Genomic DNA, 22,278 nt, shown 5'->3' on the forward strand with positions numbered 1-22,278 from the left:
TGTTTGGCTGTTTTATAAATAGGGCAACCCTCTGTGCCACGCCGAAGTCACATAAGGACTCCTGTTTTTTCAGAAATCTATAAGATAGCCTACTGTGTGTATATCATCTCTGCAGCGTTTCGGGCTCAAGGGCACAACGGCAGGCCCTGCCCCTCCTCACCCGTCAAGTTTGGGCAGGTAACCGTCCGCAGCCTACCTGAGGACCACGCCCTCCTCTGCGCGCAGGTATTGCAGAAGCAGGAAGTGGCTGTCAACGCTGTCGCTGTGGCTTCAATGTGAATGAAAATGCTGCCGTGTTTTTGAGAGAAAAACAGCACATTTTTAACTTAACTTTTTAAATACTTTTTTAAAGCAGGGATAATCCTCGTCTTTTTAGTGAACATGCAGCTGCGTGCGACCCACGCGCTCCTTGGACTTCTGTGTTGGACGGTCTTCGATCTATCAGGTGGGATAATAATCTCTCTCGGCAAGAAACATATGTGTTGGATTAATCTATTGTTCTGTGAACCTTTGATTAGCTTTTCCCCTCCTAACTGTATCTGTTTGTTGGCTCAACTTTTTTGAAATGCGTGCGGAACATCACGTATCGCGCCCATCTCTAATCGTGGCGTCATTAAAAGTTTGTGCCAATTGGGTCAAAGCCTTTAACCGTAAAGAGACGTTAGTGCATGCTGTCTATTGTGATTTGAAACGTGCTCAGGCAGAACCTAATGCAAAGATGCAGTTTAGCCCTGTGGGCAGTGTTAGCTCTGTGTAAATACATTCAAGAGACAATCGAGGACTGTAAGACAACGTTTGATATGATTGACTGACTTGGCATTGTAGCTGGAAGGCTGCAGTACATCTCCGGTGCTGGTTAACGTTCAGCGTTGACTCCTAGACCTCCATTTTCAAAAGGTTTATGGGGCATTTATGAGCTTCCTGTAGGCATGAATTTGTCATTACCTCATTAATGATTGACCAGCAAGCTGCTACAGAACTATGAATCCGGCGGGTGTTTTATCATTTACAGCTACAGGCTATTGCTTTCGCTTTCTCCCAATATGACTTGATTCAGTTATTCTAGGGAAAGAATCAGAGTTTGTGGACAGGTTCATCTAAACCTGTGTTTTGCCGCTGTATAGCCTAAATGACATTCGAACCCTGTGTCATCCCTGACACACCCATTGTTTACTGTCACAAGAAGCACTGCAGCAAACATTTCATGTAAAAGCTGCAACATGTGTGTTGTTGCTTTCAAGTCCTTGCAAGTTCAGGTTAGTGGATTCCTGGTTTTCTCTCTTGTGTATAGTTAACTTGCACAAATAAAAAAAGCAGCATAACTACCACAAACATGCTTTTCAAAACATTAGAGTAAGCATTTTCCTTCAAATCGTATTACTTATTGGCTAACATAGACACTTCTGTAGGCTACATATCTGCAACAAGGTTTTATCTCTGGTATTTGCCTGACAGAACTCTACTGTAAAAGTATTCAAAAAGGAAAGGCTGCTTCAACTGCACTGAAACTGTAGTTTGGATCAAAACAGGGTCAAATGTGAAACCAAATCTGCAACCAAACAACAACACCTGATGTATTAGATTATAGATGAAACAGGAATGATATCACTATCATCTAGGTTTGGAGAAGCATAATATAATGTTTGTCATTAAAGGAGAAGTTTGCACTAGGGTCAGATATCACAGAAAAAGCAGTTACTCATGTTTTGTAAAACCGTGAGTTCCTCTCTTTACTCAGCGCTCAGGTGACTCATGATTAATAAGAAGTTAATGAATTAGCTTTGGTCTGTGTCACTATAGAGCAGGGGTGGCCAACCAGTCAGAGACAAAGAGCCACATTTTTAACTGTGTTACTGCAAAGAGCCACATCGTACACACGGGTACACACAGTGGCGATTCCAGGAAATTTTGACTGGGGGTGGCCAAGGTGGGCCACAGAGTTAGAGTGGGGTGGCCATCGCACCCCTGAATGAATAGCATGTGATATGCTGTACAACCAATTCAAAGATGATTTATAATCCCAAATGCCCACATCATGTTAGTATCCATTGTAATGTTTGTCAGAAAACTAAACCCCTGAAGGGGGGTCTGGGGGCATCCCCCCCCAGAAGATTTTTTTTGTGTTTTTAACATTTAATCTAAGCATTCTGGTGCATTCTGGCGAAGATAATAAAGGAAAAAGTCAATATTTATTTCAGCTCAGATGAATAGTAAAATTAGCAAGACAACATAACTTGCTAGCAGCCAGATGCCTAACAACTGCACAGAGGGACGGATGACCACTAGCTTTTGACCAAATATCTTGCTAAAAAAATAAACCTTTATTTATGAAAGTCTGCCCTTGCTAAGAACATGTTACACTCGCTAACTACAAACTTTAATTTTTTTATTCAGATTTCAAAAATCTGCTGGGACACGTGCCTATACACATGCATGGGTGGCACGCATGTCACAAGCACACTTATGCTGTTTTCAAGACCTTTGCTGACCAGAGACCAGTTCTAGTGCCTACCATTAATTTAGTAATTGAAAATTGAAAACTGATCTCATATCAGTGGATTGGAGTGTTTGTGTGATGAACTTGGCAACTACCTATCAAAAAAAGTTAAGAAAGAAAAAAAAATACATATCATCTCTGAACTAGGATACATATCAGGAAAAAAATTTAATTAAAAAAATAAAATGAAAATAAAAAATAACATTTGAACTGGGGGGGGGGGGGGGGCACTGGGGTGGCCAGTAAGATTTCAGGGGGGGGGGGGCGTTTTTATTTTCGCGGGGAGCTTGCACATGCATGCACAAGCATTATTTATAAAAAAAAAAAAAAAACAGGGGGCCCCACACTAGGACTTGAAACGGGCCCCCAGATCGTTAAGGCCGCCCCTGTGATAATGACAGGACTGGACTCCTACAGTACTAAAGACGACAGGGCAGTCATTTTCAACAATGAACATTGTGTGCACTGCCTCACACACAAACTCTCAGTTCAACCAAGTCCACAAACAAAAATATAACAATTTAAAATAGCGTTTTTCTCTTACTATGCATGTTGCTTTGTGGGACTTACTTTTAGCATGGAGAGAGGTGAAGTGGCGCCGAAGATTTGAAGCCTTGAAATGCGCAAATGACACCTGGCATATAAGGCAGAATGGCTTGGCATAACGTTCAACAAAAAATATGAACTCTCCCACTCTGTTTCGGAACGAACTTCACACAAATAGTTTACTCACGGAAAACCTCCCTCCAAGCTGAGCGGGCAGTTTTATGTTGCGTCCGCACCAAACGTTTGCGAACGTTATGTTGCGTCCTCAATTAAACATTTGCGAACAGGCATACACATAGGGCCTACACATTAATGAAATAAAAAAGGAAATAATAGACAACATGTAAAACGAACGTAAGAGCCGCATGAAACGTTTGCGAACATGCACACACATAGACCAACACAAAAAAAAAGTATAAAAAAAAAAAAAAAAAAAAAAATTATAATCACATAATTTGATATGAACTGAAGAGCCGCACGAAGCTGGGCAAAGAGCCGCATGCGGCTCGCGAGCCTCGGGTTGGCCACCCCTGCTATAGAGCATGATCATGGGTGTGCCACAGTGCCTTGAACCACACTGTTTGCTCAAGCATCCACAGCAAACGGTCGAACCGTTTAGGTGTGTGTGTGTGTGTGTGTGTGTTTTCATGTGTGTTTTGTAACCTAAATTTTGCTGAGGTCAGGTGTTGTGTTTACACTTCAATTGTTATACAGGAGAACTAGGCAGGGTCCTGCTCAGTGTGTGAACAAACTGATGTCATCTCAACTGGTTGCTTCAACCCCTCCAATGTTTAAAAACTGCAACTAACGGTTAACTTATTAAATGTTTGATAAATCAACTCAGGTTTTTTCAATTTATTAATTTGTCTTCAAAATGTCATAACATAGTGAAAAGCTGTTTTCCAGATCCCCCACCCCCACATCTAGTTGTGTCTGCCAACAGTGAAAAGGCCAAAGATATCCAGTGTACAATCACATTAAACAACATAAAGCAACAACACCTTATATTCAAGCTAAATACTAACATGCTCACTAAGACAATGCATGCTGTTGATGCTAGACTTGTCATAATGTTATTGTTTACTTCGTACATTATACATTTTGCTTATAATCACCAATCACAATGTGCAGTAGATGCCGATGTGTCTGTGTGTGCGTGGCTGCACGCGCACACTATCCTCAAGACAGTCCAAAAATTGGAAGTTGAAACGGGACAATACTGAGACAATGATAATGCTTCTCCTAATTTTTTTTAAGATTGTTGTAATGTTTTAAATTTCTCCCCAATAAATAAAAATCACACCTTTTTTATATAACTGATCCCATTTTAAAAACATGTGCAGGCTAATTCTCTGATCTGTTCCCCCAGAATGCTTAGAGACAGTCGTGGTGGTCCAACCCGACAAAGGCTTGATAGTGATGGTGTCCACCGAGCTGCCTTTGGATCAGTGTGCTGTGTGTACAGTCAGCGGGGTGAATGACACCGAGACATCCTGCCACTCCTCTCTGTCTCTGGTTCCTGATGAGGAGGTCAAACTGCTGTTCAACTGCTCACAGCCCATTGTGCAGGCTTACACTGTGACCATTACTCAGACCATTGGTGAGTTCACACATGGACTGATGACACATACAGTACATATACAATCAGGACCAACGATAGGCTTACCCAGAAGATGCCTTTAAAAATAAATAATTTTTAATGTTAAAAACTCTTGTGAAGTAAACCCCATTTTATGCACAAGCTTATTCATGACACTGCAACCTCAGTGTCTGCTTCACAAGAGCAGTGTAATATCAAGTTTCAGCTCATTGTTTAGCTGTCCCACTGTTTTGGTTCACCCTCACAGCTCATAGCATTGTTTGCAACAACAACATAACAATTCATTGAATTGTTAATGACTTTTAGGTTAAATCTGTTTAATTAAAATCCCCAAATGATTGATTTAACATGTAGTTTCGGTGAGAGCTGAAAATCTTCCATTAATCTCTGTGCATATTTTCTTCTCTTTAATTCACATTCAGAGTGCACTAAGGATGCCTGCAGCCCTGCAACAGTCAGCCAACCCTCCATCCTCCCAGATTTCACCAGAACCGTCAACTGGGAGCTAAAGGCCCCTGAGAAGATAGTTGTGAGTCTGAACATCCTGGGAGAGGGACTAATGGAGACGTCAAAACCGTGCCCCATTGGATTACACTATTCAGTGACCACGTCCAAAACCAACAGCAAGGGCCCGACTCAGTATTGTCAAGGTGGTTCTGAGACCCGTCTAGACCTGCCCAGTGAAGCTGTTGTGTCTCTGCGAATCGAACCGAAGGCTGCGGCAAATTCTTTGTTGTTCCAGGCTTTCGCTGGACCATTAAGTAAGAAACTGTAAACTGCTAAATAATTAATACAAACTATTTATACAAAAACTGTCGTAAAACTTGATTTGAACCTACAGACAAAGCTAACAAAGTGAACTGAATATGCTTGTTTACAACATTTTGAACTTTTTCTTTAAATGTTAATGATACATCACAAATTACACTAGTTTGAAATTAGCCAGTAGCTAGGACCCTAGAAAGAACTTTACACACAAACTTAGAGATTCATTTATTGGACTCTGTCTCACTCTCTCCTTTTTACCCCCTTTAGAGGGCAGGACCATGGTCATTACCGTTGATTCAAGCACGACTGTGGTTGTGACCCGACCTCCCTCGGAACCAGAATGTGAAGTTTGCACTGTTGATGGATCCACATCAGACTGTAGTCCAACAGAAAAGACTCTGACAAATGTTGAAAAACTCTCCCTGGAGTTCAGCTGTTTAAAACCGGAGGATATGTACACAGTGAAGACTAAGAAGAAAATAGGTAAGAACTGTGGAGGCTACATGTCAAAGTGTATTTCAGTTACTGTCAACATTTGGGATTGGTTATTATTGATTTACTAGGCTACATTAAATTCTCATGTATTTGCGGTAAAAAAAAAACATATATTAATTAATAACTAAAATGTGAAAAACTTTATAACTTACTACAATCTGCAAATATTTATTTAGGCCAACCTATTTTATTCCTTAAGAAATGCATAAAAACAAAAACAAATACAGAAATACATGTTAAGAGATGTAGAAATAAACCAACCATTATTTTTCCTCGCTAAAAAAGCCTGTCTAAATCTAAAAGTCTAAAAAACTATTTTGCTCATTGTTGTTACTCAGAATGCACAAAGAGCGTGTGCACTCCTGCTGCAGGAGAAGTTGATCCCGACCTCTTCAAGGACTTTAAACGATCCCTGACATGGGACATCAGTGTACCAGAGAGGACTGTATTAACCTTGGACTTCCCTGGTGGTGGACTAAAGGATTCGTTGGGAGCAGGAGGTTGCCCGGATGGCATCAGTTATTCGGTGAGAACAACTAGAAAGGACGGAAAAATGAAAACTAGGGAGTACTGCAAGGGTGGGACGGTGTCTGATCTGGATCTGCCTGGAGCAACGGTTGTGACAGTAGAAGTGCCCAAAGGGGGAGACCTGGACCCAACTGTGTTCAATGTCAAAGCAGCACCAAGAGGTAAGTGCCTGTTCATTTTAGTATTAAAAACAAACATTTATTTACAGAATAATAAATAAGGCCTGTTCCTAAACAAAACTGATCATACGTTTTTTTTAAATGACACAAAGAAGCCTCATTAGCTATACCAACCGTAATAACTTTTCATAATAGGGTAAACTTCTTTATGGTAACAGTTACTCAAGTTGAAATTTAAGGACATTGCCAGTTTTTTAAGTTTACCTGAAAGGGACAATGATAAAGGATTAATTACAAAAAAGAGATCCTAAAAATAAAATAAAAATTACATGAAAGTCATGCAAATAACTTAATGAATATACACAAATCAGTACAGAGAGTATTTTAAGTTGTAAAGTTAACTCAACATTCATGTACTGTATGCTAACTAAAGCCTCCTGACATGCTCACAATGACAATGGTAGCATGCGGTTTTATGTGCCATGTACACACCATCATAGTTCACTTAAATGTACTACTTTTCTCTTTAGGTGCCAGAATGATTCCCGTCACCCCTGAACGTGACACCATCATCACCATAAAAAGGGTGACCGATGAGCCAGACTGCAGTGTGTGTGTGAACGAGGGGCCCAAACAGAATTGCAAACCAACAGAACTTAAGCTAACAGATCCTCGCAACACCTCAGTGGAGTTTACCTGTCCTCAACCTCAGGATTTCTTCAGCGTGGAGATTAACAGAGAAATAGGTAGGAAGTTCCAATTCTTCTTCAGGTCTTACATATTTGACCATAAAGGTCATCTTGAACAGAAATCAATATATAATCTCTTACTATGCCATTGTGTGAATTCATCATGTGTACTGTTTGATGTAATTTCTTATAACTATCGAATGACATATGACAAAGTTCGTACAGAAAAAGATGCAACCCCAAGATTTGATGCAAATGCAACTGTGAGAAAAGTATGTGCAAATCTGTACATAGTAGTCAATTAACTTGACGAAGAAGCTTGAAAAACACCCAATACAGTAAAACTCCAATGATAATATTAATGATTAATGTGGAGTTGGGTTAATTCATTTACAATTGGGTTTATTTTGACTGAAAAACAGAAGGTTAAGCATATTTTTGACACAAACATGTCCAAAAAGTATGATGGAACCATGTTTCTGAAATGTTCAAATTCAACGTAGTAGGATACCCTTTTTCCTTTGGGTTAAAAAAACAAGTACAATAATACCCAACTTTAGGGGGCGCTCGTCGCGCAGTGGGTGGAGCGTCCCCCCCCCCCCCCCTGGGCCCCTGCAGCAGACCCGGGTTCAAATCCAACCCGGGTCAGTTCTCTTGATGTCTTACCCTCTTTGCCCCATTTCAACTCTGTCTATCCAAATCTATCTAATAAAACAAAAATGCAAAAAAATAATATTTAAAAAATAATAATAATACCCAACTTTAGTTGGTGTGTTACTTATTTCAGCAATATAGTCAATGAACAAAAGCGTATGTAATTAATTGAGTCTTTGAGGAAAACCATGCAAACAGTCTATTTCAATGCATGGTGTATTCTTTGCAAGAAGTGTCAAGAAGAACACTCTCACTTTGACGTACTAACTAGATTTTATGTGGATTTGATCATTATTACCTACAGTAAGTATTTACTGATAGCGGCTTACAGATGAATTCATCTTAATTCTTTAGACTTGTTTTCATATTTTAACAGTGCAGTTGTTTAATCCTTGTCATCAAAAAACTACATCACAATCATGTCTATGCTCATATTCCAGACTGCACAGACAGCTGTCCTAGTGACATTGTTCAGGCCAAGTCCTCCATGTTCCCAGACTTCAATCGGACATTTACCTGGTATCTGAAAGTAGTCGACTCCACTCAGACCTTCCAGATCAACTTCCCAGACCCGGGAATGCGACAGATTCCCAACGAGGAGACATGTCCGGATGAGCAAACTTACTCTCTAATAGCCTATTTACGCTCAGCGCCAGCAACCATCGGTACCTTTTGCAAAGGAGGAACTATTTCCAACATCCAGGTTCGCTACAAGGGACGTTTGACCCTGCAGGTGCCTGCGCACAAGGAGCTGGATCCTGTTGATATCAAACTTACCGTTGGGCCTGTGACCAGCAGTAAGTTATTAAATCTTTATTTATTTCCACTTACTGCCAAGCATTGTTTAACTTAAAATCCTTACATTACTATAACTATCAACAACATTCACAACAAATTGTATGTACCATATTCACATCTTTTCATCCTTATTGTACACAGATATGGTTACGTCCATATTTCATTCACCCACTGGTCTTTACACTGTTTGACATCTCAAATAATGATCTTATCATTGTTAAAGAATATATATCATCAAAACCATAGTTGAAAGTATGTTTTGCATCATCATCAGATATTTTAAAAAATAACAGTTTTGTCTTCAGGTGTTGCATTACAGGCTGCAAAAATGCCAGATAAGGTTGTCTAAAAGTGTATTTAAAGGGTTATACTGTAAATGGTAAATGGACTTTTCACAGACCCAAAGCTCTTTACATTGTTTCGTACACATTCACCCAATCACACACACATGTATACACCAATAGCAGCAGCTACCATGCAGGGGGCAAGCAAACTATCAGTAGCAATTTAGGGTTCAGTGTCTTCGACATGTGGCGGGGAGACGTGGGATCAAACCACCGCCCCTGCAACCCAGTGGACGACGACCCTACCCGCTACGCCACAGCCACCCACAGTAGATGTCTTCCTTTGCATGTTTCAAACCACAATTTTTCTGTCCTTGTTTTTCTCCAGCGATTGCCATAGTGGGAGTCAACCTACCTCGAGGTGTATCAGACACAGACTTCATCACGGCCAACTATCCCAGTGATTTCCCTGATGAGCAGCAGATGCAGTGGGACTTTGTGGTGCCCGACATGCACAACTACACCATGCTTCTCCGTGATCACACAGCTCCGGAATGTCTCAACGATGAAGTGGAGGTGGAGTACCAGAAAGAGGGCAAGACGAAGGCCACCAAACTGAGCCTGACAGATCCACAGCCGCAGCATCAGCAGGGCAACTTCAACATGGTGCTGAAGAACTGTAAAACCAACACGACCCTGCAAGGCCTCACTTTGAAATACAGTGTGTCTGTAATGAGGAGTGGTCATCCAGGTAGGTTGATAAAACATGGAGAGCTGGGAGTTGTAGTGTGTTGGCCTAGTTCTGTCGAAACTACAGATTTATAGCATAGTTGTTGTCCTAGAGGTCACTTTTTCCATGTTCACCTCCCCTTGATTTCTTGAACAGATAAAAAAAATACTATATTAATACATATAACAAACAATGTACGTTTTTTCTTACAGGTGTTTTTTAATGGTTTTCTGTGATTCTCAAATTTAAATATATATATTTGGGGAGGAAATAAAACTCTTGGTATATTATTATTTGAGTCCAAACATTCATGACTTGACACATAAAAAGCCATAATTTTGGAGTTTTTGATCAGAATTTTGACCTGGTTTATGCTTGTCTGAAGGTAATGGCATTATAACGTATGTATTATACAAAATAATTATGATTTAAGGATAAATACTGTCACAATAAAAGCTGAGATTGAGACTTTCTCTGAGATCACTAAAATATTGTCTTTCTCTGTTGTATTTCCCTCTTAGTTCTGTGTACGGTGGATCTGACCAAACTCAAAGGAGTGTCTCTGCAGATAGAGAAAGTGGGTTCTGATCCGTACTGTGAGATGAGCATCGACTCTAAAATGGAAGAGAAGATAAACGTGGCCGCTGGTTCTAGTGCCAAACTCTCCTTCCTCGACTGTCCTAAAGAAGATCTGCGCCTCACTGCTAGTAAAGTTATCGGTAAGATGTTTTTATTTTTATGTTCATGAACATCTTAAATGATTGTAGCTTTTTGTTGTTGTTTTTTTGTTACTGAAAATAGCTTGATTGAGGTTGATGAAGAAATAACAAAGTCAAAGTATAGAATAATTCTTAGAGGTGTTGGTATGCAGATTATGTTACCTCCAGACAGAACTCGGCTAGCTGTTTCCATCTGTTTCCTGTCTTTATGCTAAGCTAAGCTAAATAATTATCGCACAGATGTAAGCGTGATTTCAGATTTACAAATTGTTAAATATATTTCGCTTTATAGTTTTGACCGTTCCTTTAGTTTGGAACATAATATTCTCAATCATATCATGTTGTCTATTACTAATAACAGAGTGCCAAAATGTGAAGTCATGCACTGAGAGTGTCCTCACCGTGCCCAAACTGGATTCCTGTCTACGGATGCCCCTCCACAGCTTCACCTGGCACATCAAAGGGCCTCAGGACGGCACGGTGGATCTGGAGTCGCCCACGGGGAGCTTTAAACAGTCTCTACCCGGCCAGGAGTGCAACAATCAGTCCATCTCTCTGCATGTGGTAGAGAGCGAAGGCTTTCCTGTTGGAGATTTCTGCTATAACGGAGCCATCCAGAAAGTTCAGGTGCACGCCAACGTCTCCGTCACAGTCACAGCCCGGGACTTCAAGAAGACCAGGAAGGATTTTCTCAACGTCAGCTTCAGTGAGGAGATCCCAGGTAAAACAATAATATATGGCCGACAGTTGAAATATATACAGTTGAGACATGTTGACTATTTTATACTCTTTTTCTTCAATTTTTAATCAATCAATATTGAATCATTTGAGTGGATTTCAGGGTGAGCAGAGGTGGACAGATGGCATAGCACCCGCCCACACTTAACCAGGGGGGGGGGGGGGGAATGGTAGAATGTTACTTTTTAACTATACGTATTTAACAATAGACATTTAAACTGTCAAACAAAGGTGCAGCAGATAACATTGTCAATTGCTGCGTTGTATTAGGATAATTACTGGAACACAGCCATCACTGGTGTCATTTCATTAGTCACGTTGTCTGTGCTTTCCTGCTATTATATCATTTGTGATGATCAACGCCTATTACTGGAATTAAATTGAAGATAAAGAAACATGAGCTCTGATGCTAGCAATAGAATCGGATTGAGGTTGAAATTGTATGTGTTTCCAGAGGACCAGATTTACCTTAATTTCCAGTGTGCAGCTGTCACACGTGGTGAAATCCATTGATGAAGCTTGGAGTATCTTTAAATCTGTAATCATTTATATTGTCACATTGACAAGTGATCTGGGGCCTCATTTATAAAGCTTTGCGTGGGATTCACGTGGAAGCTGGCGTACGGAAGAAATGTAGGATGTACGTGCGAACAAAAATATTCTGATTTATAAAACAGTGCGCACGCACGTCCTACGCCTGTTTCCCTTTATAAATCACAATCAACTCTAAATCTGGCGCAGCTTTGGCGGCTGTGTGGCACGCCCATATTGCCTATAAATAGTCAATGAAACGCCCCTAATTAATATTAATTCTGGGCCAGCAGAGAACGAAACATGGCAAGCGCAGGAAAAAAAACAAAAAAAAGAAATTTCTCAGACTGCGAGATCGAAGTTTTGGTTGGGGAGGTGGAGAAAAGACAGAAAATTTTGTTTGGAGGGCACAGTATGGGCATTACTAATGCCAAAAAAGCTTTGGAGTGGCAAACTCTTGCTGAGGCAGTGAATGCCACTGCCTCAGAAGATCGGACTGTGGCCGAACTGAAAAAAAAATGGTCAGACATTAAAGTCGAGGCCAAAAAGCGCCTGGCGCACCATCGCCAGAGTGTGTCTGCCACGGGCGGGGGAACGGGGACGCCGGAACTGACCCCTCTTGATGAGAGGCTGGCAGGCATCATCGGTGAGTCCCTCTTGAGTGGAGTGGTGACAGAGGCGGAGGGGGACACCGACGTGCCAGCAGATGAAATGGGTATGTAGGCTTATTTGCAATTGCTTTTATGGAATGAGTAAAATAAATGCATTCAAGTCACTCGTGTATGTACAAAACTCTTTATTTACACAAATCCCTTTTTTTTCTTTTTTTTTTAGTTGCTGCATGTTCCAGTGGAGAGGGTGTTGCAGCTGAACCTCCACGTGCCTCTCCGTCTCCGTCTCCGTCTCCATCTCCATCTCCATCTCCAGCCAGCAGCGGGCGTGTCCTCACCGACGCAGTCCTTGCCATGCAGAGGGAAACTATTCAGTGCATAAGAGAGGTGGCAGGAGAGTTAAATGCCATCAGGACAGTGTTGTCCGAAATAAGCTCAAAAATGAAATAATTTGTTAATAAACAATTGTATTTCCATACCTTGTGTGGTGTTTTCACAACCGCCGCATCACAGCCAAACGCTGGCGCACAGCCGCAGCGTTTGGCTGAAATGCCTGGGGCTGGGGGTCGGGGTCGGGTCGAGCACACGCAGCTTCCGCTCCAGGGGGTAGAGGCACATTTTGGAGTTGTGCCATATTATGTAGCACAGCACATGCACGTATGATCTTGCACACCTTCTCCGGCCTATATAAAAGCATCCCTCCAGTGCGGTCTAGGCACCGCCATCTGCCTTTAAACAGGCCTATGGTGCGCTCCACCACAGAGCGTGTCTGGGTATGGCTGATGTTGTACTGCCTTTCCTCCGCGCTCTGGGGGTTGGCGAAAGGCGTGAGCAGCCACTGCTTCAGTGGATACCCACTGTCCCCTGCAAGGATAGTGAAATAATTAGGTACTGAAGTACAGAGAAAATGCCTTTTAAGATGTTCACATCAATCAAACTTACCCAGAATCCAGCCATCACGCACAGCCCCAGCCTCAAGTCTCCGACCAACACTGCTATGTCTCATAATGAATGAGTCATGGGTTGACCCAGGCCACCGAGCTACAACATTTACGAGTAACATGTCCGCATCACAAATGACTTGGACATTTATTGAATGAAAATGCTTTCGATTAACGAAAGCATTTTCATTCATACTCGGCGCCCTTATAGCAACATGAGTGCAGTCAATGGCACCGATTACATTTGGGAAACCGGACATTGCTGCAAATTGCGCTTTTTTGTTTGCCTGTTCAGCCACCGTGTAAGGAAACTTGATGTAAAGATGTGTCAAACTTACAATTCCTCCTAACACGTCTGGCATAACACGGCTGAGGGTTGGCTGAGATATCCCCGACCTGTCAGCCAACTCCCTCTGAAAAGTGCCGGTTGCCAGAAACCCCAGTGTGGTCAGAACTTGAAGTGGGACTGGCACGGCGTTATTGCGCCGGGTGTTCCTCGCCAAAGCTGGGCCCAACACCGCGCACAGCTCGAGCAGGACAGCGCGCGGCAGTCTGAATCTGCTTATCAGCCACTCGTCCCCATTAGCCAGCAAGTCAGTGTGCTCTCTAAATATTCTCTCCCTCCGTATTCTCTGCCGAGCAACATCTTCAAAAAAAGCCAATTCAGCCATTGTGCGTCATTACGCATTGTGCTGGCATGCCTTTTTATACCCATCCATTTGATTGAACCTAACATGCTACAGGTGTGGGAGTTCATCTAATTCGTAAATTATGGAAACAACAAATGGTGTTGCACAACAAGCATGTATAAACATAATTCAACTCCCTGATTTGAACACGATTTAGGCTACAAAAAACAGACATTTAAAACAAACGATATGTGCTCCTATCGCCAGACGGAAGCCTCGAGAAAAAGCATCCGTGTAAACTTGTCCTTATCGCCTTATTATTTATGAGAATAAATTCCATAACATGCACATTTTGTTTAATAATAACAGAACATGGTTTTATTTGCAAATATATATTTATATGAATTTATGATAGACTACTAGTTTTCTTTATTTTCCCCCCGCACTGCATAGAGAATCTATGAAACAGGTGTTTGTGTATTAATTGTAAGAATGGCTTTTGAGAATTCTTAATATGATTAGGCCTAATCAGAGGCAATAATTTGATTTATTTTACACATTGGTCTCAGTTTCAAAATGTTTCCGCGTTTCATTCTTCTGCCAACGGCGTCGCCGTTTCTCTTTTCTCCACTTTCTGTGCGTACGCATGGGTCAGAGCTTGCGTGGAGGACCGCACTCTTCCCGTCAAGTTTGGTTTTTATAAATCCCAATATTTGCTTAGAAATTGGCGTGCGCCCTCTTCTGGGCGTACGCAAGCTTTATAAATGAGGCCCCAGATGACTGCATGTAATGTGCAAAGGGACACTCATGCCTTCAACATTTACTGTTTTGGTTCAGCAAAAGAGCTAATAGAGGTCGTACCATTTTCTGTACACAAACATAACACCAAATGAAGGATCACGTTGCTTCATGTCTCCTGGATGTGTCAATAAGCAACTGTTTTTATTACTGTATTTATTAAGGTGACAGAAATTACACAAAAATGTGGCTGGATTGCTTTGTCTTTTTTTTATTGACTATAAGTTTGACTTTTTTTCTAATCTTCCCCTGCACTTCATCAACACTTCAACGTAACAGGTTTTAACTTGTTTTCTGAGTGTTTGTTGACAGACTTTATGAGTCATGTAGGAAAGCACAAAAGAAGAAGAAGTAGAAGTACTGTGGATGAGACGTATAAGGATAATTGAATCGGCTACTACACCAAAAAATTCTAGTTTGGTCTGGTCTAAACAACCAGAATGATGATATATATGGCATTGAAAGAGCAAGAGCTGAAATTATAAGATTAGAACAACAGAAAATTAACCAGCAAAGTGTTTAGTTGAATACCAGTTTAAGACATTTTAAAGAAGAATTGGCAAAACATTTATTGGTTTCAGCTCCTCTGATTTGAATATTCGATTGATTGGCTTAAGTCTTATATGATAGTTAATCCAATTGTTTTTTTGGCATGTTATTTGGATAAAGAGAAAATGTTGAGGTGTCACAATGGGCTCTTTATTGGCATTTTTCACTATTTTTTGTTATAGACCAAAGGTTTAATTAATTAATCAAGAAATTAAATTATAATTACATATTCAAAATTGGATCTGTTTCTGCATTTTCTTCTCAACTGTGCCATGCTGCTAGATGCTCTGATTCTCCACCATTGTCAAATACAGTTAATTCCCTGTTACTTTTAAAATTCCACACAGGGGCACTGTTGTAGCACGGGTGCTGGAGGATACATTACTGACACTCACTGTTATTTCCAATCCCTTTATTTAGAGACCATTATATACAGAGTCAATCCAAAGGCTTCCACGCCGACACTGCTGGCCACCCCCAACTGGCCTCGGGGTATGAAACCTTCGTCCACCGTTTCCTGGATAGTCACTGTACCGAGCCAGTACGAGGCAGACCTGCAGTTTGTCAACATCAGCCAGCCCAAATGCCAGGACAGGCACACCTCCATCAAGGTGAAGATACTGGGGCAGGAGGAGGAGATCATGAGCCGCAGGGAGGACGAGGAGGCCGAGGACAAGATATTAGTGCCAGAGAGTTTCTACCTCAACATGTCCAACTGTGTAACAGCGGCAGGAGACTTTGGCGCAGTGACCAAAATTGTTCTGCAGAAGAAATCCTGTAAGCAAGCTCAAACTAATTAAAGCCTTTTTCATTAACACACACACACACACACACACACACACACACACACACACACACACACATACACACACACACACACACACACACACACACACACACACACACACACACACACACACACACACACACACACACACACACACACACACACACACACACACACACACACACACACACACACACACACACACACACAAATATGTAAGTTCTACCATGTCTTCTTTTTCCCTTCCCAGATCTCTTGCCCATCATCCTTGGAATACTAGGAGTTCTTTTGCTAATGGCCGTGGTGGTGGCAGTTGTATTCTTCGTCAAAAAGTGAGTACACACCTCTAGCAAAACTCTACTGCTGAGAATTTAGTGAAACCATTTTAAATGTGAAATCTATAAATGAATGATTGTTCACCTTGCAAACTTCAGAAAAAAAAGAAATCTTTCAACTTTCCTGTGAATTAAATGGTTCTAAAATACACTGCCTGGCCCGAAAAAAAGTCACGCACCTTTAACTTTGTCCCACTATTTATTCATACAAATTGTTAAATTGATCCACATTGTACTTCCTACTGAATATATTAGAGGTTTTACACAAGGAAAACACTACTATAAGAGGCTTTTGTTGACTTTTTTTTATTGCTCACGATCTGGCTTCATCTTTTTCTCAAAACAGGAAACAGAAACGGGACGTAATGAACAAGAACAACTCCATTTACATCGGCAAAGGGAACATCTTCCGCCCGGGCGACAACCACTTCCCCAAGAGCCGGGCCGACAACGATTCCCACGTCTACGACTCCATCGACGAGACCATGGTGTATGGCCACCTGCTGAGTGGCTCCAGCACCTACGCAGACAGTTTGCCAGACAACTACAACGGGGTTCCGGTGGACTCTTACCAAACCTTTACGGGCCCCAAAGACGGAGATCTGCCCGTAATCATGGAACCGGACAATGAGCCGGAGATGGAGGGCTTCAACACGTTCTTGGCCCCGTCGGACAGCTTCCTCCCGCCCCGTCCACGCACTCCCATTATGGATCGTCAGGACAGCATCGACTTCCACGACCGCAGGATGGTGGACAATGAGCTGTACACGTTCAAGAACACAGGCGACATAAACAACATCCGCCTCTCTTACATTGACACCGACCCGCAGCCGCCGGTATTGGAGGATTCCTTGTAGTGGCTTCGGACTGTTAACTGCATTGGGATGGATGGGCCTGCTGTTACTTAAGTCTTGTTACAGCAACGACTATTTTTTTTGACTGTACTGATGTGGACTGCCGTGCCTCGATCACACTCAGGGAAAAATCTTGAGTTAGAATAAGCTTCTGAATGTGAAGTGTACGTTGCGTGTGACAGAACTCGGACATTTCTAAAGTTTATATGCGTAGATAATGTGATCCTTTGGAGATTTTCACTTTCCTGACGAGAGTTAGATGAGAAGATTGATTCCGTTCTCACACCTGTCCACTAAACATGAGGCAACAGCCAGGAGATAGTTAGCTTAGCTTAGCATAAAGACTGGACACAAGGGGAAGCTAGCCCGACTCCGTTAAAATGTAACAAAATCCACCCACCAGCACCATACTTATAAACAAGTTATGTTTGCTTAATACAGTGACTTCCTGGAGAGAGACTGAATTCACTGCCTCCAGCCAAGAAATAGGGCAGCGTTACACCCCCAAAAAATTGTATACTTTAGTTTTTATACAGATTAAACGAATGAGACACAATGTGTTTATCTGTGGACATTAGAGATGCTGCTAGGTGCATTTAGTACCTAGAGCCAGGCTAGCTTAATTCCATCCTTTGCACTAACTAAGCTATGCTAACATTCTATTGGTTGAGTGATAATGATCTACTTATCTAACTCTGACCAAGGAATAATTTGTTTAGTTTTAATAAGTCTCTGCCCAGTGCCCACTTGGCATGATTCAGGAGTAAGTACTTTGAAATAATGTGCAAGTTCATTGCTTGTGTTTTAAAAGTGTTTTTATATTTTTTTGTGTCGTACATTTTTCTTTTCCTGTAAATACAATTCAAGATGATTTTGCAATAAATTCAAGGAAAATGGTTTGTGAGCAAACAGATTTCTTCTTGAGGGACTGACTGCCATCACGCTTTATTTTCCTTCTTACTTTGAGACTGCATCTTCTGCATCCTGGATTGTGAGAAAACAATTTCAAACCACCGGAGCCCTGGGCTTTTTAAAACAGTGTGGCTTAAGATTGCAGAGTAGAGCAGCCAATTTTGTACCATGTTTTTTATTGGGAACATCAAGTGCAGAAGCCAGGTTTCACATAGTTGCACCACATTTCTTGCAGATGCAGTTGAAGAGTTTAAAAAATAAAGTCTGCGTTTGTCTTTTTGTTTTCCCGTTTTGAGCCTTTTGGGGAAGATCATTTTGGAAAACACACTTACTTACTTTATTTTGGGTACTGTGCAGAACCGCAAAGTAGCATGAAACTGAGGCTGACGCTTTTGTCCAGAATCCTGTTGGTCACGGGATTGCCATGGGATTCCCACATGATGGGAGTCATTTTCATTTTATCACCTGACCCCTTTGAAAAAGTCAAAGGGGGCGGGCAGGACCGGAATGGGCGTATCCATTTTTTTGTAATCTCAACAGTTCAGTTTTATATGCAGTTCCAGGGTCACACATTACCCTGCAAGTAAACATGAATGCAGAGCAAGATGATGTCACAGAAAGACACTGGTTATAAGTAAATGATACAAATCATTGATAATTATGTGTTTATGTTGATAATACTGTTATTGTGTACTGTTATGGTGTCATCCAGGAGATTAACTATTCTTAAAGAGATATAAACACAGGGATCTAGCAGCTTCTTATTAGAAAAGTATAGGGACCCCTGGCCAATGCTTTTTTCCGCTTTAATGAAAGCATTTTTGATCTTCTTTGGTCAATGTATCACATTTTTTTTGGGTCTGCCAAAGTACTGGCCAATTGTATTCCCTTTACATAACACTAGACATTATAGGAGACTATCTGTTTAAAGACTGTGCTCAGAGATTGAGTTATTGATTTTTTTAATGCAATATCACTTATATCTTGTCAAACAAATACAATTTCAGAGAAGGTATGCCCAAGTTTAAACCAGTGATTCTCAAACCATGAGTCATGGACCTGCTGTAATGGAGCCGATGATGTGTGGAAAAAATGGAAAGTTACACCCAGTTTTTATATCTGGCAAAGGTGCCAGCACCTTTTTTTTTTTGGTTGTATGTATTTAGAATTATGAAAATCCAATATATATGGTTATAAAATTACTGGAAAAAATCCTTTAGAGGAGATGATGTCCTACAGTCTCGCTTATTCAATCTTTGACCTGCTTTGTTCTGGGTTTTACTGTGACCACAAGGAGTGCTGCAAATAACATAACTGTCAAAAATTAACAAACAAATACATTGTACATGTCACTGTCTCATGCAACTGACTGTGACTTCTACATCATAATTAAGTCTCAATGCACTGGCAGCTGAGAACCACTGGCTTACACCTCTTTTTACAATAGCAGGTAAAATGGCATCGCAGCAAGAGAGTACACACTGAAAGCATGCTACGTCTATGATGAGATAAATGTGTTCAAACAATGTTGAACTGGCAGACAGAGGCCTTCTCGTCGCGACAGTTCTCGTCAAACCACTTCCCAGGAGGGGCCCCTGACAGGACGGCGCAGTTCTGGGACTTGCCACCGTCCGGCTGAGGAGACCGGTAGTTGGAGGTGTCCCAGTTTTTGTATGAAATGCTGTCGGCGTACTGGTCCATCCAGAGGCCCTCCGTCTGCATGTCGTTGGCCCCCAGCCACACCTGCTCCTCTGGGCCGACGCTCTGGCTGATGTAGGCTCTGAGCTGGTCGTTGTCGTCACCGGACGTGGGCGTACCGAGCACACCGCCCATGTTGTTACAGTCCTCACTGGCGTTGTAGTAGCGTTTCCTTAAAGGCTGGGCCAAGTAACACTTGCCATTGATCTTCATGCCTTTCAAACAGACTGGAGATAAACACAAAACAGAATAGGTGGTTAGATAGACCTAAACTTTAGTGTCTGCTTCCGACAACTGTTCTTTGGTAATATGAGAAAAGTAGTCCTGAGGTATTTTTATTTAATTAATATGAACACAATATCCTCAGTGATAATGAATTCATGATGGCAGGAACAACTGGATATAATTTTGTGTTCTGAACAAGACATGGGTTTGCCATGTGTTTCCCAGATGAAATACTTGTCTTTTCAAAAGCTTTACACATGTCTCTGTTTTTAAGATAAACATAGAGTGTTGACTCCAACTTGAAAACTTTATTTGTGTTTAACAGGGAAGCATATGTCAGTGTATCAATACATTAACTGTTTATCTACACCCTAAAATGTTCCAATGCCATCAACTGCAGACAGAAGTGGGACTATTAGTATTGTTTGTCTTCTTTATAAATGTGCTTGCCCACCTCCACCTGATGGATTATATATCGCTCAAGGACACTTCAGCAGGAAGAAGTTTACTGGTGAAACCACGGTTTGATTAACCTCTTATGGGGCTCCAAGGCAAAATACTTATGTTAGACCCCTCCATTTGTCACCTGCCCCCAGGCTGTCTGTGTCAATAATCACATGGTAATTTCATTAAAACAACTTCATTTAGGATGATGCACCAATTGACCCAACACATATATTCTTTTAACTAATGGCTTTATCTTAACTGGAGGAATTTGTTGTAATTGTTTTTTTATTCTTTATTTTATTTATATTTTTCTTCGTTATTTGAATGCTAAGCACTCAGTAACCATATCTGCAAGGAGCTACTTTCAAAAGTAATTATCATTATAAAGACTTGACTTTGACAAAAGCTTCCTCTTCAAGACACAGCCACAAGATTACATACGCAAGACTCACCTTACTGACTATGTAGGCTATCATCGCAAATATAGAAACATTTGTAATCACTCACACAGTTGGTAACAAAACCAATGTCTGAACCCATGCTCTATCAGGTTAAAACCACTGTATTGGGAGTTGTAGATGCCTTATTAGGGGAACTATTTGTATTCCCTGATTAATGTAAATAAGATCAAATGTATGATCTCGCTGTTCGAAAGTGGAGCTTTACTTGACTGCAGGGCTTGGTGTTCCTTCACCACGTTAAGCTCCTGGATGATGTCGTTGATCTTTTGCTGTAGCTCCTCAATGGCAGAGTCCTTTGTTGCATCTAGTTTGAACAAAACCAGAGACAAGATAAATTCACATCAGCTGCTTGTGCATACTTGTGGATGAACTAAAAAAACTTTTAAATAATTTTCCTGTTTCAAAGAACTTTGAGCACAGGATTGTAAACAAAAACAATATTTATAAATACTGTATTTAATCCCAAACAACTCTTAACAAAAATATGATATTCAATGTATTTTTTTTTCTACCTTTTTTCACCAGCTTCTTCTTCAGTTGAGTCTGCTGAAACGAGCAGTTCACCAGAAATAGCACTCCCATCAGCACACACAGTCCTTTGAACTCCATGGTTAGACCTGTCGAATAGGGCTGCTCCGGTGTGGATGCTCGCAATTTATCCGTTTCAACTCACACACCCACTCTCTTTACCCGCCCTCTCATCCGCCCAAACAGGAATAAATACAGAAGTCCAAAACTGCCCTTTGCAAGAATAACAGTCGGACCTTAAGGGCTTTAAAGGATGGTGCCTGTGTGTGTGTGTGTGTTTCTAATCTGGATCCAGACACTTAACATAAAGAGCCAGGTCTGGAAAGCAGGTGGAGACACCGTGCAAGACAGTGTGCAGCTTTCATCTGAATATACAAAAAATAAATAAACAAACTCTGACTCATCTGTTGCATAAATGGCTGAATAACTCGGCTACAGTCTATTTCTTGGTTACAGTCTATTTCTTGGCAAAAGAGACTAGTTTAATAGTTTAGGAATAATACCGTCTTTCCTCAATGTTGGCCAAAAGGTGTTCTGGAAGGTTTTAGGTATTACATCATTTGGAAAACTTGAGATATTGCCATGTGTTCTTGGCGGAAGTAAGGCGCTGAAATCGAAAACTCATAGATCATAACCTAGGAAATCTCTTAAGCAGCTTTTGATGACTTGTTTAGTTACCTGAAATTAAATTCACCATGGTATCTCATTTTAGTGGTAGCAATACCAGGAGTTACTTTTGGACCTGTGGGCTCTCGGCCAGGGCACACACCCTGCAGCCGTCTGAAGGGAAGAGTGGAAGTGATCCAG

At 41.2% G+C, this 22,278-nt stretch overlaps 2 protein-coding genes across 2 annotated transcripts; one reads left to right on the forward strand and one right to left on the reverse strand.

Annotated features, from left to right (window-relative positions):
- Positions 1-229: 229 nt before the first annotated feature.
- Positions 230-18,133, forward strand: cdcp1b (CUB domain containing protein 1b). The gene is made up of 13 exons (XM_080045657.1): positions 230-445; positions 4,413-4,643; positions 5,066-5,404; positions 5,679-5,894; positions 6,245-6,595; positions 7,084-7,299; positions 8,337-8,693; positions 9,367-9,729; positions 10,230-10,427; positions 10,789-11,148; positions 15,645-16,001; positions 16,262-16,343; positions 16,693-18,133. The coding sequence occupies exons 1-13, from the start codon at positions 382-384 to the stop codon at positions 17,201-17,203; spliced, it is 3,645 nt and encodes a 1,214-aa protein (XP_079901783.1). The 5' UTR covers positions 230-381; the 3' UTR covers positions 17,204-18,133.
- Positions 18,134-18,250: 117 nt separating this feature from the next.
- On the reverse strand, positions 18,251-21,597 carry clec3bb (C-type lectin domain family 3, member Bb). Its single transcript, XM_080045658.1, has 3 exons — positions 21,456-21,597; positions 21,149-21,247; positions 18,251-20,037 (listed from the first exon to the last, which is right to left on the reverse strand). Exons 1-3 carry the CDS (start codon positions 21,550-21,552, stop codon positions 19,631-19,633), a joined length of 603 nt encoding a protein of 200 aa, XP_079901784.1. The 5' UTR covers positions 21,553-21,597; the 3' UTR covers positions 18,251-19,630.
- Between the last annotated feature and the right edge of the window lie 681 nt (positions 21,598-22,278).

The sequence above is a fragment of the Ammodytes marinus genome, assembly GCF_949987685.1.
Source record: "Ammodytes marinus genome assembly, chromosome: 17".
Lineage (NCBI taxonomy): Eukaryota > Metazoa > Chordata > Actinopteri > Uranoscopiformes > Ammodytidae > Ammodytes > Ammodytes marinus.

What these genes read in the sequence shown, in the direction of transcription:
- cdcp1b (XM_080045657.1), top strand. Translation starts at nt 382, where the DNA reads ATGCAGCTGCGTGCGACCCACGCGCTCCTTGGACTTCTGTGTTGGACG. An exon ending in TGTCAAAGCAGCACCAAGAG is followed by an intron (nt 6,596 to 7,083) that starts GTAAGTGCCTGT and finishes TTTTCTCTTTAG; the next exon opens with GTGCCAGAATGATTCCCGTC. An exon ending in GTTGTATTCTTCGTCAAAAA is followed by an intron (nt 16,344 to 16,692) that starts GTGAGTACACAC and finishes TTCTCAAAACAG; the next exon opens with GAAACAGAAACGGGACGTAA.
- clec3bb (XM_080045658.1), bottom strand. Translation starts at nt 21,552, where the DNA reads ATGGAGTTCAAAGGACTGTGTGTGCTGATGGGAGTGCTATTTCTGGTG. An exon ending in GAAGAAGCTGGTGAAAAAAG is followed by an intron (nt 21,248 to 21,455) that starts GTAGAAAAAAAA and finishes TGTTCAAACTAG; the next exon opens with ATGCAACAAAGGACTCTGCC. An exon ending in ACACCAAGCCCTGCAGTCAA is followed by an intron (nt 20,038 to 21,148) that starts GTAAAGCTCCAC and finishes GTTTATCTCCAG; the next exon opens with TCTGTTTGAAAGGCATGAAG.